Here is a 16,633-nt window from a genome sequence, read left to right on the forward strand (position 1 = left end):
ATCTGATCTACTTCCATGGGCAGCATGGTGGCACAGTGGTTAGCACTGCTGCCTCACAGCGCCAGAGACCTGGGTTCAATTCCCGCCTCAGGCGACTCTCTGTGTGGAATTTGCACATTCTCCCCGTGTCTGCGTGGGTTTCCTCCGGGTGCTCTTGTTTCCTCCCACAATCCAAAAATGTGCAAGTTAGGTGAATTGGCCATGCTAAATTGCCTGTAGTGTTAGGTGAAGGGGTAAATGTAGGAGAATGGGGGGGTTGCGCTTTGGCAGATCAGTGTGGACTTGTTGGGCCGAAGGGCCTGTTTCCACACTGTAATCTAATCTAATCTACAAATCATTTGCCAGCATTTGGCCCAAACCCCTCTGAAACTTTCCCATTCATATACCCATCCTGATTGTTCATTCAGCTCAGCTAAACCAAGCACTCTTCTCAAAGTGTGGCAAATCCTCAGAATGATCTCCCAGAAAATGGACCATCTTGCATCTTTTAATAGTATTTTTAAGATTTTGAATGTTAGAATTGGATTACAATGGGAAGAGACAGGTAGATTTTGTTAATTCCTTTCGTGAAATGTAGGCATCGTTGGGAAGCCAGTGCTTGTTCATAGAATCCCAACAGTGTGGGAATAGGCCATTCAGCCCATCAAGTCCACATTGACCCTCTGAAAAGCATCCCACCCAGACCCATTCCACTACCCTACACCTGTAGTGCTGCGACCTACACATCCCTGGACACAACTGGCAATTTCCCATGTTGAAGGGTGTGGTGCTGGGAAATCACAGCAGGTCAAGCAGCATCTGTGAAGCAAGACAGTCAACGTTTCAGGCAGAGGCCCTCCAATCCACCTAACCTTCACGTCTCCGAATTCTGGGAGAAACAGGAGCATCTGGAGGAAACCCACAGAAGGGTGTGTAAACTTGACACAAGATAGTTGCGTGAGGCTGGAATCAAACCCAGGTCCCGAATACTGTGGGACAGCACCACTGAGCTGCAGTGCCAGCCACAAAATGATATGTTAAAAAAAAACGACACACACAAGCTGGGAGCAGTAAAAGTTTATTTGGATAAAAAACATTCACGTGAATGTTGAAGAGAGATGACCAAAATATACAGAAATATCATAAGTAGCATAATTTGAGGTATTGGTGTTATCTAGTCTATTTACCAGTCAATACATAATATAGACACAATAGTCAATGCACACAAAGAATAAAAATTAATAAAAAGTCTGACAGTATGTTACTGTTTGGCCTGTCTACATTCCAAATCATTGTTGATGAATCCGTGGGTTTTATATTGCTTTCATGTTGCAAAACTTTGTACATGATGCAGTTTTGGCTCATTTTGCCTTTTATTGGAGCTTTGTCAAGTCCCACTTCTTTTTAAATTAAAAAATATTTTTAAATCTCTGAACTTTATGATAAAGAGTTGTAAGAGGTAGCTATAAAACGTTCTGTCTTTTACTTCGTAAAGTTTTTTCTTTAAAAAAAAAGAAACGTAGTAAATTGTAATACTTCAATAGTAAACCCACGCTGAGGCCGTAGCAGAAGGCTCATTCACTGTCACTTCCCCTCACTCTCCACCCCTGAGTACCACAAGGTAACCTTTGAACCTTGACCGGGTTTAAGTTGGAACCTGGTACCAGTCCCGAAGTGCACCCTAAATCATGACGTTTATGTTAATCTCAGTTCGATGATGCACTGTACACCTGCTGGTTCTGCTGTTGGTCTGAATCCCTTCATGAAACAATCAGTTGGTTAAACCACCCCACTCTCCTTTCAAATTTTGGTTTCATTGGAGGGGAATGGGTCTTATCAGGCAAGTGTTACACCCCACCATTGAAAGGTATTCCAAAGCAAATGGCATGTCCCCTCCAACGGCATGTCCCTTCCAACCATAAGACCATAAAACATAGGAGTGGAAGAAAGGCCATTCGGCCCATTGAGTCCACTCTGCCATTCAATCATGGCTGATGGGCATTTCAACTCCACTTACCCCAATTCTCCCCGTAACCCCAAGTGTTATCACTGCTTCAGTAATGGACCTTGCCTTTGTCCCTATGAGTTGGTACATCTCAGTGAGTTTTCCGGTCTAAAGGGGGGTAATCTGTTCTGCCGTGAGCTCACTGGAGAGAGAAAACAAAATCCGGTCACCTCAGTCTTGCACCACAGCCCCAAAACAATGGCGCACAGAAGGCCATTCAGCCTGTACAGCATATACTGACTCTTTGCAAGCTAATCCAATGGGTCACACTAACTCCTACATTTTCCCCACAACCTTCGCTTTGACAAATGACGTTTAAACATTAATCCCTGTGCTCACCACCCCCTTACCCTACAGTGAATGGCTGTTACAAAAACTGCCACATACTCCAGTCTAGATAACCCCAGCCCTATTTCCCCTTGCTTCAATGTAGATTTACTTATTTCTTTCGCCATCGTTTTACAATGCAGTCATTAACGAATTGGGGCTGATTGGCTGGGGGCAGGGGGGAGGGAAGTTTTGCTCACTCAGTTGACTGATAAAGGTTGAATATTTAAACTTGGCAAACTGCTCTGCAAAGTCCAATATAGCCTGTTGGATGTTGTGAAACTCTATCGATTATATCGTGCGTGAGTGACAGAGAGAGAGAGAGAACTGGAAAATACAACTGAGCAGCTGCCAATGTCATGTTAAAGACAGAACACAAATCCCACTGTGCTCAGGAGCCAAGGGTCTGCTGTCCTTAGGGAAGCAGTCACAAATAGTTGCACGTTCCACAGTGCACCGACTCTCTCTACGGATTTCAAACCTTGAGAACAATCATTCTCCTCTCGTCGGCTGCACAGGATCTTGACAATAGGAAACTATCGTCATGAATCACAGTAAACAGTACACTCAGTGAGCGAATGGTAATCTATACCGAGCTCAGACCAAACTACATTTTCATTGCCAGTCATCAAACGTAATGACGTTGAGTCAGGCCTCTGGCACTGCCACACACTGGATTAACCTTTCAAGACAACGGCCAGTTACTACAGAACTGCACAAAGCCCATTAAAATTCTCAAACTTTGCATCAGATACCAGCTGCCTCACAAGGGCATTTAGGGCAACGGATCTTAATGCTGAAATTAAGTTTAAGGAGGGAAGGGAGTGCCTCTGATGAAAATCTGTGTAATTAAGATTCCTATCCCACTTTGTGCCTGCTGATATTAAGGATTCGGGCTGTGATCATGATTAATGAGCTCAATAATAAGTCTAGCAACTGCGTGCAAATTTAACCAGCTGCAGTGTGGAAACAAGGTGACTTGAGACACTTTGAAAATGCCTTTTTGCAAAAGTCTACACTAAAAGCAAAAGCAGATTAAATAAGTGGGGTGCTACAGGACAAACCCAATGTCATTAAGTTACTGAATTCAGGAAGCTCAGTTGAAAGGTCATCAGAGACTCTAGAAACTCTTTTATTGCATCCTTGTGTTCACAGACTTCTCAATATGAACCAGCTGATCAACAGATTAGAATGTTTTCTTTTCCTTTATTCTTTCATGTGTTCACAGAATTCCTACAGTGTGGAAACAGGCCATTCAGCCCATTGATGCCACCTAGCCCCTCTGAAGGGCATACCCCCTTGCATTCCCCGTGACTAACCTACCTAGCTTGCACATCTTTGGACTGTGGGAGGAAACAAGGGGAGAATGTGCAAACTTGGCACAGACACACACACACACCACCGAAGGGTGGAATCGAACCTGGGTCCCTAGTGGTGTGAGGCAGCAGTGCTAACGATTGAGCCACTGTGCTGTCCCAAAAGACAAGGGCATTGCCCAGCACCTCTAACCCATTCCTAATCGCCCTTCAACCGAGTGGCTTGCTCAGCCATTTCTGAAGGTAATTAAGAATCAACCCCATTGCTGTGGATCTGATCTCACATGTAGGCCAGACTGGGTTAGGTTGGCAGATTTTCATCCCTAAAGGGGCATGAGTAAATCTGATTCATCATCACTGAGACTAGCTTTTAATTAATTTAAATGTGAGATATTTGTTGATTAAAGGTATTGAGGGATATGGGCCCAAAGTCAGGTAGGCCATAGATCAGCTATGATTGCATTGAATAGGGGGGGGGGGAGTAGGCTCCTGTTCCTATGTTTCCATATTCCAGGTCTAGTAACGGCATGGAAACGGAAACAGCTACAGTGTGAAAACAACGACTTAAAACACTTTGAAAATGCCTTTCCACTGAAGTCTATATAAAATTAAAAGCAAGCAGATTCACCCAACAGCTTTCAACTTTGTTATACCAACTCATCCCTGTGTAGTCAGCCACTGGGGTGGGAGGAGAAACTTCCACTAAACCAAATGGAATGTTTAAGCCATCTGGAGTCAGCCTGTCATATTCTGAGGCCAATTACAGTGCAGAGGGGAACAAACACTGGAGCAACTTGGCAGGTCTGGAGAGAGGGAAACAGAGTAAATACTTCGAGTCCAGTATGAGTCTTCTGGTCCTCATACTAGACTCAAAATGTTACCTGTGTCTCAGTCTCGCCAGCCCTGCTGCGTCTTGCTGCGTTCGTTTCAGAATTACACAGCATTCTGCTTTCGTTACACTGTAGAGTGGAGGTCCCCTTGATGTTCAAGCTCAAACCCAATCTACGTGCACAAGGTGTGACTCTACCCGGCAAAGAGCAATTCTAATGTGGTGATGATCCCAAGCCTGAGGCCCACTTGCCATTCTTGAACCAACAGCAAAGGAAAGTGGTGTACAGTGCATTCAGTGACAGTCACGTTAATTATATATAGAAGCAAATCTCTTTGGTGCACTCCCTCTGCCTTCCCAGTCACTGCTTCGCCCAAACAAAGAGAATCCAGAACGAGGGAATTTGGTGGCCCCCATTCCAATCACATTCATTGTTTTTTTTTAATTTGGCAGCTTCTATTACTGCAGACATGCCCTCACTGCGAGAGTCTGCACTCCAAACACAACGTGAAGCAAAGGGAGGGGAAGCCACACATCATCTTTGCAGGTGATTTGATTATTTGGGGAGCAGCGTGGTTTACACTAAAGAGATCTAACAGTTTTTCATAAAATGTCTTCTTTGGTGTTAACAGTTTGGAAAATGGTTAATCACCATAGCAAAACCTGCCAGCATTCAAAAGAGTCCAACAGTAATTAACGGTTGAGGTATATATGTGAAGAGACACAAAAAAAAAGTCTGAGGTATTTCTGTTTTCATCTTTTAAGCACAGGGACCCAGATAGAATTATGCTGCTGTGCACCGCTGACAATTATTTAATTTGTTTCTTAAACAGGAAAAAAAAAGCGAATTCCTGTTGGTGAGAATTCCCTGTGGAATGTTGCCTCATGTTGTCAAAACACCCCGACAGCTCAAAGGTTAAAGGCCTGATGAACAATAATAGGTGTTGCCTTCACAACACAAGCCCCCACTAACCACCCAACCCCAGTCAAACTGCAGCTCTGAAGAGCTTTCTATCCCAGGTTTCACAATGTGTACGGCAGCACTATTTTACGATCTTGCAAACACTGTTACACAAGAGATTGTTTAATGAGTGCATTGGTCGCAGGAGTTCAATTGCAGTCTTTGTCGGGTGGGTAAGCTCTAACCTTCTCAGTCTTCACATGGAGGAAGGTGGGGAAGTGGGGGGGGGGGATCATTTTGACACTGTCAGGTAATCAGGGGTAAGGTTAATGGCTCTCGCTGATCCTGCTGTGTTCACAGGGGCACAGAAGCAGACCATTTCCAACTCGGTCTCATTACCAAATGGTGATGTCTAAATCCCTGAACAAACACCCCTATTATTTGCGTCAATCCTTTGTATTTCATCTGAGGGAAGAGGTGGACACTTTGAGGCAACTCAGAGTCAGGGAACCCTCCCCCCACCCCACCCCCAGCCAATGTGCTCACCGATACACACGTCTGTGTTTTCACAATGGGTTTGGCAGCTCTGTTTTGGCCAAGCTGTATCGTCATGTCTGACCTTGAACTAAACCCAGCAACAGGGAAAGGTCAAATAGGAGAAACAAATATTTCCTTCAGTAGTTATCACCACGACAGGGGGAGCGCGGCACAAGTTGCCCGTTTAAACAACCACTACTCAGGGCCATCTCTGTATCCATTGGCCCACCCACCGTATAAAACCTGATTATTTTCATCTTGAGTTGCTGAAGATACATCAAGGCACTGGCATGGCGTTCTCAAAACAAAAACTGAATCAGAAACAAAAACTGCTAGAGAAACTCAGCAGGTGTGGCTACATCTGTGCAGAGAGAGAGAGAGCGACACACACAGATTTCACCTTTTGGGTCCAGTGACCCTGCCTCAGAACTGAACCTGAAACGTTGAGTCTGTTTCTGTCAACAGATGCTGCCAGACCTGCTGAGATCCCTTCGCAATTTCTATTTTTGTTGCTTAGAAATACTTCGTTCTGACTTGAAGCTCTTGAAAGCAAAACTGGAAAGATGGGAGTTAGGGAGGGGTAAAAGGCCTCACTGGTGACAGTCAGAGTTGTAACAGTCCCTCTACAAAACCTGCCTGCTTTGAATGGTGGGATGGAGTGAAGAGTCACTTGGGTGAAGGGAAGGTGAGGGCACACAACGGCAGGGCATTTGACTGAGAGAGTGGCAGTGCTCAAGACCAGGGTGATTCTAAACACGAGCTATCTGGGGAGGTGATTATCGCTGGACAGCTAATCCAGAACCCCAGGTAACATTCGGGGAACCCAGGTTCAAATCCCAGCACGGCAGATGGTGGAATATGAATTCAATTTTTAAAATATCTGGAATGAAGTGTCTAATGATGACCATGAGTCGATTGTCAGAAAGAATCCATCTGGTTCACTCAGGAAGGAAATGGCATCCTTACCTGGTCTGGCCGACCTGTGACTCCATACCCACTGTAATGTGGTTGACTGCCTTCTGGTGCAATTAGGGACAGACAATAAATGCTGACAGAGCCAGTGACGCCCTCAACCCATCAATGGATAAAAGAAGACATTTGAATCAGAGGAGATTATTCCTAATTCTCTTTGCCCCCCATCTAGCTTGGCTTGAAAAGTCTCAGTGAGATTTTCAGCAGCCTTCTGAATTGATTGGACCATCTTTTATGCAGAGTAATCAAAGTGGAACCTGAGAGAAAAACAGCCCTGCTCAGCAAGCCGATGCAGATTCATACTTCCACAGGTAGGGGGAGTACACTGAGCCTGACAGAAGGAGATGGATGGTTGCTTAGACCTTTGGCCTATCAAGTGGCGATGGGTTCTGGGATTGGTGGGTCATGGGTGCCCTTCCCTTCCCACAGTTGCATAGGCTACCACTATTCAATGCCTAGGCCAGGACATGAGCAGGCATTCATTAGGCACGCTCTCAATGGCGGTGTTTGGGGTTGGGGTCCGGGGGGGGGAGGATTTTAGCCAATGTGAACCCATCTCTCCACCCTGTGGAGAGACAAGGAGGGCAGAAATTATCAAAAAAAAACCTTGCAGAAGGTAAAAAAAGAAACAAACACGTTAAAAAATGAATTGTTTAAGGGTTGGGTGAAGAATGAGTAGCACTCACCAATATGTAGTTGTGAGGTAGTACAACAGGTGAGGAGATCTAGTAGCCAGGAAACATAGGTCACTGAATAAAACAATTCTCTTTTTGCTGTTCAATTTATTAATGGCTCAGAGCCTGTGATTCCTCCCATTTTACCCCTCCATAAAGCCGAGTAAACCTCTCCTGGTAAAGTGGGCTGAAGGATAAGGAAAAGTAATAAGGCCTATTGAGAGCATACAGAAGACACTTATGTACGGACAAATCCTCTCAGATTGAATACGCAAGTATCATAGAATAGCTACAGTATAGGAGCAGGCCATTTGGCCAATCAGGTCCATACTGCCCCGCTGAAGAGCATTTCATCCAGACCCACCCCTCTACCCCATCCTGGTAACACTGCATTCCCCATGGCCACTCCACCTAGCCTGTTCACCTTTGGACTATGGTTGGAAACCAGAGCACACCCACACGGACACAAGGAGATCACACAGATTCCACACCGACAGTCACCCAAGGGTGGAACCGAACCGGGGACCCTGGCAACAGTGCTAACCATTGAGCCACTGTGTCACCTAAGAAAACGGTGGAGGGGGAGGGGCTGATTTGATTGGGGTTTGCAAGTACCTGAATGGTCATGACAAGGTGGATACAGAAAAGATGGTTCCTCTTGTGGGTGACTCCAGAAGGAGGGGGCACTGTTTTACAATTCCGGGTTACCCCTTCCTGACAGACATGAGGAGAGTGTGACTTTGGTACTCTCTGTCACAGGAGGTAATGGAGGGTCAGATCATTAAATATTTTTAAGGCCAAAACGCATCCCTGAAATTTTCCTCAATAATTCACAAGAGACCATAACTAGTGGGAAAGACCTCCTTACTCGGAGAATGGGAAGATTGGGGTCTCGTCACCATAGTAAATCATTGAGAAGAACAACAGAGATACATTTCAGAGGAGGCTTGGCAAAAACATGAAGGCGATGTCGGTGGGATCAGAGACCATGGGGTGGGTGAAGGCTGATGTGGAACACAAATACGAGGATGGACCAGGTGGGCCAAATGGCCTGTTCCTCTTTAGAGTCATACAGCATGGAAACAAACTATTTGGCCCATGCTGACAAAGTATCCTAAACTGAACTAGTCTCAAGTGCCTGCATTTGACACGTATCCTTCGAAACCTCTCTGATCCCATGTACCTGTTCAAATGTCTTTCTAATATACAACTGGATGCGATTGTTGGAGTTTATCAAATTAAGCCAGAGGTGAGAGGACAGGGATTGCTGAATTTACATTCCCTATTTTACACATGCAAAATTGAAATGATGTCTCACTGCACCAGGAGCAAACTCCAGCTAAGAATAGAATTCAGCCCTTTGGTTGTGAGATCTTGTACGGTAGACACTAAGTGTGTGTGTGTGTGTGTGTGTGTGTGTGTGTGTGTGTGTGTGTGTGTGTGCGCCAGCTGGCTTTTGTTCGGACTGCAACAGTCCACGGAGTATAGAATTCCAAAGGAGGAGATATTTAATCATTGCCTCACAGATTTGTATATCCACTTCTTGTTCTTAGAAATAGAGGCCAATCCCATTTCACCAGCTCCCTACCCAACCTACGATCAGATTGTTGTTTCCCAGAGAGGGGCCGTGGAATCAGAAGTGCTTGGTTTTATTGATGTGGCCGTCCGTTGAGTGACTGCCCAGCCGCTGATCAGATGTCAAGTTCCCTGAGAATACCTGGGCTCAACCGAATGGCCTCAACATCTTTCCATCACTGACATGGCCAATGTTCCCAAGAACGGGAGGTGGGAAAGCAAATACATAGCAGAGAGAAATCTTGAACTTCCATAGGGTCTTTTCCCACTGTTGGATGTCATGAAACATTTTACAGCGAATGACATCGTTTTGAGGTAGGAAATGCGGGAGGCAATTTATGCACAGCAAGATCCCAGAAAGGTCAATCTATTTTATTGGGTGTTGACTGAGAAACCAGCTGCCCTGTTCTTCTCTGAAATAGTGCCACGAGATCTTTTACATCCACCCAGACTTTTCCCCGCTCCAACGGCACAGCACTCCTGCAGTACTGCGCGGTGAAGTGCCGGCTGAGATTTCCACACTCAACTTCCAGCCTGGGATTTCATGGTGTGGAAGGTTGTGGCTCGGGGGGATTGGGGGCAAAAAGCTGAGGTACAGCTGACCCTGAGACCGAACAAGAAATCAGTGACCCTGTCGCTGTTAACTCTGAGTGTGAACACCCTGCACGGGCGGCAAATCCTGAGGAAAACCAAGCCTTGGGTGTAAGTCACTCCTGAGAGAGTGACACACGAGTGGGCTCCTGTATGGGGCCTCATGTTAGCTCTAACTGCCGTCTCACAGAAACTAGCACTGCCAACCCTTCCAGGTCTGGCCTGGATCTCCAGGTGTTGAAGATTCATGTCCCCTGAATGAAAGATCTCGGTGTTGATAAATATTGTGTGTGTTTCTTTTTTGCGTTTCTGCTAATTAGTTAGAAAAACACTGTAGTGGGAAAGAGACTGTTAGAGTGACAGGAAGAATAATCCAATCAGGAAATGATGGGTATCCAATTGGTCTATCAGGGGCAGGGTAGCGCCTGGATGGGGGTGTTGGGCAACCAATAACAGAAGCTGTACTTGGCAGCTGGAAATCTCCTGGGAATACATTCAATTAGGGTGGGCAAAAACCAACAGACTCTCCCTCTCATTCTCTCTCTCTCTCATTCTCTCTCTCCACGTGCACCCACTCACAAACATACGCTCTCTCTCTCACACACACACACACACACATATATACTCACTCACAAACATACTCTCTCTTACACACACCCACTCACAAACATACTGTCACACATACACCCACTCAAACATACTCTTTCTCTTATACACACACATACACCCAATCACAAACATCCACACACCCACTCACAAACATATTCACATATTCACCCACTTACAAACATACTCTCTCAAATACGCATACACACACACAAACAATCATACTCTCACATACACAAACATACTCTCTCATGCAGTCACATATGCACACTCTCAGGCATATACACAATCACACACAAACTTGTAAACACATACACACTCATACACCTTCACACAAATTGACACACATTCATTCACAAACACATTCTCACACTCCCACATAAACACAAAAGCACATACACACAGATACAGACACAAACTCACACTCAGAAAAACATACACTCGCACAAAAAGACACTTACGTACAAACGCCAAACAATACACATGGACACCTCAGCCCAATTCCCTTGAATTTCACTGCATGGTACAAAAACCCTCTAGGCAACTTATGTGGCCACTGGCACCTTTCCAGGTGCCAACCAGCTGACAATCTGCCCCACATTCACAATGACATGGAGAAGTCCTTAGGCCACAGCAATCTCCCTTGGTGAGACTGTGTCCCTTCTGTTGGCAACTCGGAGGGTTCATGCAACGGCGTCAAATCAAATTTACTGTCTCCCTGGGAGCAGGGGGGGGGGGGGGGGGGGGGAGCCATGATGGGTGACTGCTCTAAGGGTTGAGCCTACCTCATGTGGAATTCAATTTAACCCCATGGCATCTTCTAACTGGGCTTTTCAATGGCCTCCAGAGATCCCCAACTGGTGGGGAAATGATCTTGGAGGTAAGTGTTTGGCAAACATTTGGCCAGAGTTCAACCAAACTCCAGCGATCGATGGGAACCGTGACTGTCTCTTTGCAGAGGCCTACCTACTCCAGGCTTCACAGCTTGGAGGAGGGAAACCTTTACAGAATTGATAACTTTGCTCTACTTTTATTTCTACCGCAGTCTCGGTCTCATGACTACTTTATGTGGAAGGTCATGGGTAAAATGGCCCACCTGAGTGGTAAAGGTTGACCAACTGACTGCAAAACGTCACATTTTAAAAAATAATGTAAATGTTACATTCCCGCCCACAGCATAAGTGCCATGTTGTGAAAAGAGGAAGCATCTTAAATCATTACTGGTGCCCACAGGACATTCTCGACAGGAATAGGTGGATATCCAGCAGTGGTACCCTAAATGAAGCAAGGCTGGTTTTAATCACCCCTTCTGTATTCCAGCTCTCCAAACAAGAGGGCACATTTTTCTTCTTAACAGCTACAATCCCCCTATGGACTGAGGGTTAAGTGCTCCGAACTGCCTCACTCAACATCCCCCTTATTATGGGGTTACAGCAATACGGCAATATACCAGGATGGGTTCCCCTGATCACTGCCTTGAGTTGGAGATGTTCAGTGAGAGAGGCAAGATTGCACTTATATAGCGCCTTTCACTGTCCCGTGGCTTCCCAGCCAATGAAGTCAGAGATAAGGTGAATAGCCAAGGTCTTTTCCCCAGCGTAGTGCAGTCCAAAACTAGATGGTTTAGGCTTAAGAAGAGGGGGGAAAAGATTTAAAAGGGACCTGAGGGGCAAATTTTACACGCAAACAGCGGTGCGTGTATGGAATGAGCTGCCAGAGGAAGAGGTGGAGGCTGGTATAATTACAACATCTAAAAGGCATCTGGATGGGTATATAAATAGGAAGGGTTTAGAGGGATAATGGCCAAATGTTAGAAAATAAGACTAGTATAATTTCGGAAACCTGCTCGGCACAGACGGGTTGGGCCGAAGGGCCTGTTTCCATGCTGTACTCTCAGAAATGATGTGCACAGCAGGCTCCCATGAACAAGCCTGTTTCAGTGACTAGATAAACTGTTCCAGCAATGTTATGTGAAGGATGGGTAGTCACCAGGATGCTGGGCATGGGGAGAAGCCCCCTGGTCTTCCTCACGATACCTCCACCCGAGAGGGCAGGCGGGCAAGTGGCACCCCTGGCAGTGTGGCACTCCATCAATGCTGCCTTGGGAGTTTCAGCCTGGGCATCAGTGCTCAGGTTGAAGTGGGATCCGTCAGACTCACCAATGGGAACACTACCCGCTGAGTCACGGTGGATTACAAAAGGCAGGGGCGTGGGTAGATCCCAGTGTGCTGCTTACGATGGTGGTAGAGAGTCTGTTGACACTCACCCCTGACTAGCATACTTGGCCATTCAGTTGGAGGGAAGCAATGCCCTTGGGTTTGCAGCTCAGGGTCCGTCAGACCCAGTTCCGCAAAGGACATCAACATTTCCACCTCAACGTGACTCTCTATAATTTAAGGAATGAAATCTTCTTGTTTCTGGAACTATTCTCCACTGCATTTTGGACAGGTTGCTGAATTTCTTTATGACTGAAGTGAAAAATGAACAAGGCCCAGTTTTACTCTGGACTCCCTCCCATATAACTTTCGAATAACTGCTGGAAACCAACAAAAGGTACACTGTCACTTCAAGGTAAAGTCAAATTAAAACCACACCGGCTGCATATTTACATAATATATTAAACATTCTTGTGCCTGCATCCTGTCAGCGGTCTCTGTTATTAATTCCACGTCCGCCATTATAATGGGAATTATTCATGTAAACATGTCACGCTGTAATTACACCCTCCCGCCCAGAGGTGACACTGCAGTTCCGCCACTGCTCAGAGGGCAGGATTACAGAGTGACAAATGGACTCAGGGCAACTCCCGGAATAAATGGGGATGTGCATAATTGAAATGACGTACAAAAATAAGAACCCATACATATCATTTCACAGTGGGGAGACAATCACATCTGCAAAACCAGGCCCAGTTAACCTCTAACCCCTGACCCCCTCCAACACCTTTTTTACCTGAAGAGAACACTCAGTTTTGATTGCCCCCTGTGCAACACAAGAGATTGACTGAATAATAAAACAAAAGAATTGTCACATAGGTTCCTTGAGCTGAAAAGATCTGTGCAATCCTTTTATGTGTTCTTTCTGTTCCTGCATTTTTCCACTTCTCGCTCATTATTCCCTGCCCTGACTCTAGAAAAATACAATTGAGACAAGTCCATTTGCTGATGCTGTGGCAGATGGCTGCCTTCAGGGGGAGCCACTGGTGGAGGGCTCAGCAGAGGCGGGGCCCTTGACGGAGGTAGGACTGGAGGTGCTCTGTGAACCAGATGTGCTGCTGCTGGGTCCTGCGATCACATGCACAGCTGGTCTCTGGGCAAACAACACTCCTGTGCAGGGACAAAATAATAAGGAAGTTTCTTTTGGTACCGTTCAAACTGCAGGGAAAGACAATAAGTCCTCAGGAAAAGAATGATACACCTTGCATTTATCTACCTCCTGTCACAACCACAGGATTTCCCAGAAGTACTTCATAGCCAGTGAAGGACCTTTTGAAATGCAATCCCTGTTGGGCTGGAGGAAGGGGATTCACCAAATTCGCAAAAACAACAAGATGATAACAAGCAGATTGTATGTTGTACTGGTCGAAGTTTAAATATTGACTAAAGCCCCAGGAATAACGCTTCTTTGTCTTGAGGTGTTTTTACATCCATCTGAGAGAACAATCGTAGGTGAGTGACTCATCTGAGAGACGGCACCTTTGATAGTGTGGTACTCCCACAGCACGGCACCGGCAGTGTCATCTTAGATGCTGTCCTCAAATCTCCGGAGTGGGACTTTCTGACTAAGAGACAAGAACGCTACACACTAAGAAGTGGCTGACATAATTCCAACTCTTTGGACAATAATATTTGCAAAGCCGTCCCTGGCAGAGGCAATTCGGCTCCTGGCTTGACTAATCTTCTATCAATGCAATCAGGCAGCCGGGTCAAAAGAGAGATTCCTTCTCACTCTCACTCCCCTCTGTTCCAATGAATTGTACAAGTTAAACTTAGTGATGCACAGAATTGAATCGTGCTGAAAAGGGAGGCGTGTCATCGAAGCTTCTCATCAGGACACATGCAAGAATGCCAAATTTCAAAACCGAATAAAGGCCTGCATTCATAAGCAGGGATCCATTCATTACAAAATAAAAGAATGCTCAAATCTTTGCATCTTTTTGAACTATCCAAGCTACAGTTCTCTGTTCTTTTATCCCTAGCTGCCCATCAAATCTGACTTTCCAACCAATCGGCACTCTTTCCACCTGCATTATAAATTGTTGTGATTGTCTGAAATTTGGACATTCTTGCATCTGCCCTGAGGATAGCATGATGACCAGCTTCAGCAATGTGTGTTGCTCTTTGCAGCACAGAATGCCTACAGAGCAGATGGAAGCCACTTGGCCCATCGAGTCTGCGCTGACCCTCCAAAGAGCATCCCAGCCTATCCCTCTAACCTTACATTTCCCAGAATCCACCTGGCCTGTGCATCTTTGGATTGTGGGAGGAAACCAGAGCATCGAGAGGAAACCTACGCAGAGAATGTGGAAACTCTAGACAGACAGTCGCCAGAGGGTGGAATCGAACCCAGATCCCTGGCGCTGTGAGGGAGCAGTGCTAACCACTGAGCCACCATCGCAATTAGCATGTGACATGTTAGTTTACAACCTGATGATTTTTCAAATGCTTTTGAACAGCCACACCAAGACTGGATTGGTATGGCCATAATCCTGGAAACAGGAGGTAGAAGCAGTGGCTGTGTGATTTCTAACATCCCCTAGATAACAAGCTGCCCATTCACTTCTGTTGCCATTTGGGTGGCACAGTGGCTCAGTGTTTAGCACTGCTGCCTCACAGTACCACAGACCCAGGTTTAATCCCTTGGGTGACTGCCTGTGTGGGGTTTACACATTAACCCTGAGTCTGCATGGATTTCCTCTCACAGTCCAAAGATGTGCAGGTTAGGATGACTGTCCATGCTAAATTGCTCATACTGTCCAGGGATGTGCAGGCGAGGTGGATTAGCCATGGGGAATGTAGGGTTATAGGGATGGGGGGGGGGGGGCGGTGAATCTGGGTGGGATGCTCTTTGGAGGGTCAGTGTGCACTTGACAGGCTGAATGGCCTGCTTCCACACTGCTGAGATTCTATGATTTACTCATGTAAAAACCATACTTAGTATCAGTTATAACATTTCTTTTGCTGTTATTTTTCCCTTTTAAATAAAAAACAGGAATGGTATTGCACATTTAAAAGGAAGTTTCTGAGGCAAAAGGGCATTGGGAAAATCAGATCCAGCGAATGTCAGTGCAGGGTGACATATGCACAGGGCGATCCCAGAGGGCACACCCGCAGATGCTGGAGTGTGGACCATGTTAAAACCACAGGCCTGCTGACTAAATGTGGACAACTTACCTGGAACTGGGGAGCTGGGATTCCCTTCAGGGATTGGGAAAAATGTCAAGTGTAGAACTTGTCTGCAATAAATGGACTTTAGAATCGCAGAGATAAAACAGGAGAGATTACATTCAACTCCACACAGCTGCATGGCTTATTAAGCTTGCCCTCTCACAGACACTGGTTCAGGTGTACTTTGTGATCTCTAACCTGTCAGACTACGACTAAGAGGAGTCAGCACCTTACCTGTATAGAGAGTACCATTAATCTCAATCGACATGTTAATGCTGCTGATACCATTCGTTGACAAGTTCAATGCAAGCTCCTGTCGGTCATCTGGAAGACAACATAGGGGTGGGAGTGGAAGTATGGGGGATTGGGGGGTGGAAGGTCGGCATGTGGAGATGGAAGGTCATGGGAGGGTGGAGATGGAAGGTCATGGGAGGGTGGGGGTGGAAGGTCATGGGAGGGTGGGGGTGGAAGGTCATGGGAGCGTGAGGGATGGAAGGTCAGGGGGTAGGGATGGAAGGTTGGGTGGGGGTGGGAATGGAAGGTCAGGGATGGAAGGTTGGGTGGGGGTGGGAATGGAAGGTCAAGGGTGGGGGTGGAGGGTCAGGAGTGGGGGTGGAAGGTCAGGAGTGGAAGGTCGGGGGAGTGGAAGGTTGGGTGGGGGTGGGGATGGAAGGTCAGGGGTGGGGATGGAAGGTCGGGTGGGGTGGTCAGATGATCGGGGTGGGGACACAAGGTCAGGTAGGGTGGGGGTGGGGGTGTGGAAGGTCAGGGGTGGGATTGGAAATTTGGGGGTTTGGGAGTGGAGTGGGGTGGGATCAGGAGAAAGCAGAGACACATAGATTGAGTGGGCATGTCACATGTGTTTTAGCCATGATGGAACCACAAACATCCTTTAACATGTAACTAGTGACAGAAGCGAAGAGTGCAATTCGAA

The 16,633-nt window shown here is 46.3% G+C and overlaps 1 protein-coding gene across 4 annotated transcripts in view; it reads right to left on the minus strand.

The window, feature by feature from the left end:
• Window positions 1-1,041: 1,041 nt before the first annotated feature.
• Window positions 1,042-16,633, minus strand: part of LOC140458446 (AT-rich interactive domain-containing protein 3A-like) — a 231,454-nt gene continuing 215,862 nt past the window's right edge. For all 4 annotated transcript variants that reach the window (XM_072553028.1, XM_072553026.1, XM_072553029.1 and 1 more), the window contains 2 exons: window positions 15,934-16,023; window positions 1,042-13,638 (listed from right to left, as the gene is read on the minus strand). In XM_072553028.1, the coding sequence (XP_072409129.1) occupies window positions 13,499-13,638; window positions 15,934-16,023 (230 nt within the window). In that variant the 3' untranslated portion in view covers window positions 1,042-13,498. The remainder of the gene's footprint in view (window positions 13,639-15,933; window positions 16,024-16,633) is intronic.

The sequence above is a fragment of the Chiloscyllium punctatum genome, chromosome 33, assembly GCF_047496795.1.
Source record: "Chiloscyllium punctatum isolate Juve2018m chromosome 33, sChiPun1.3, whole genome shotgun sequence".
Lineage (NCBI taxonomy): Eukaryota > Metazoa > Chordata > Chondrichthyes > Orectolobiformes > Hemiscylliidae > Chiloscyllium > Chiloscyllium punctatum.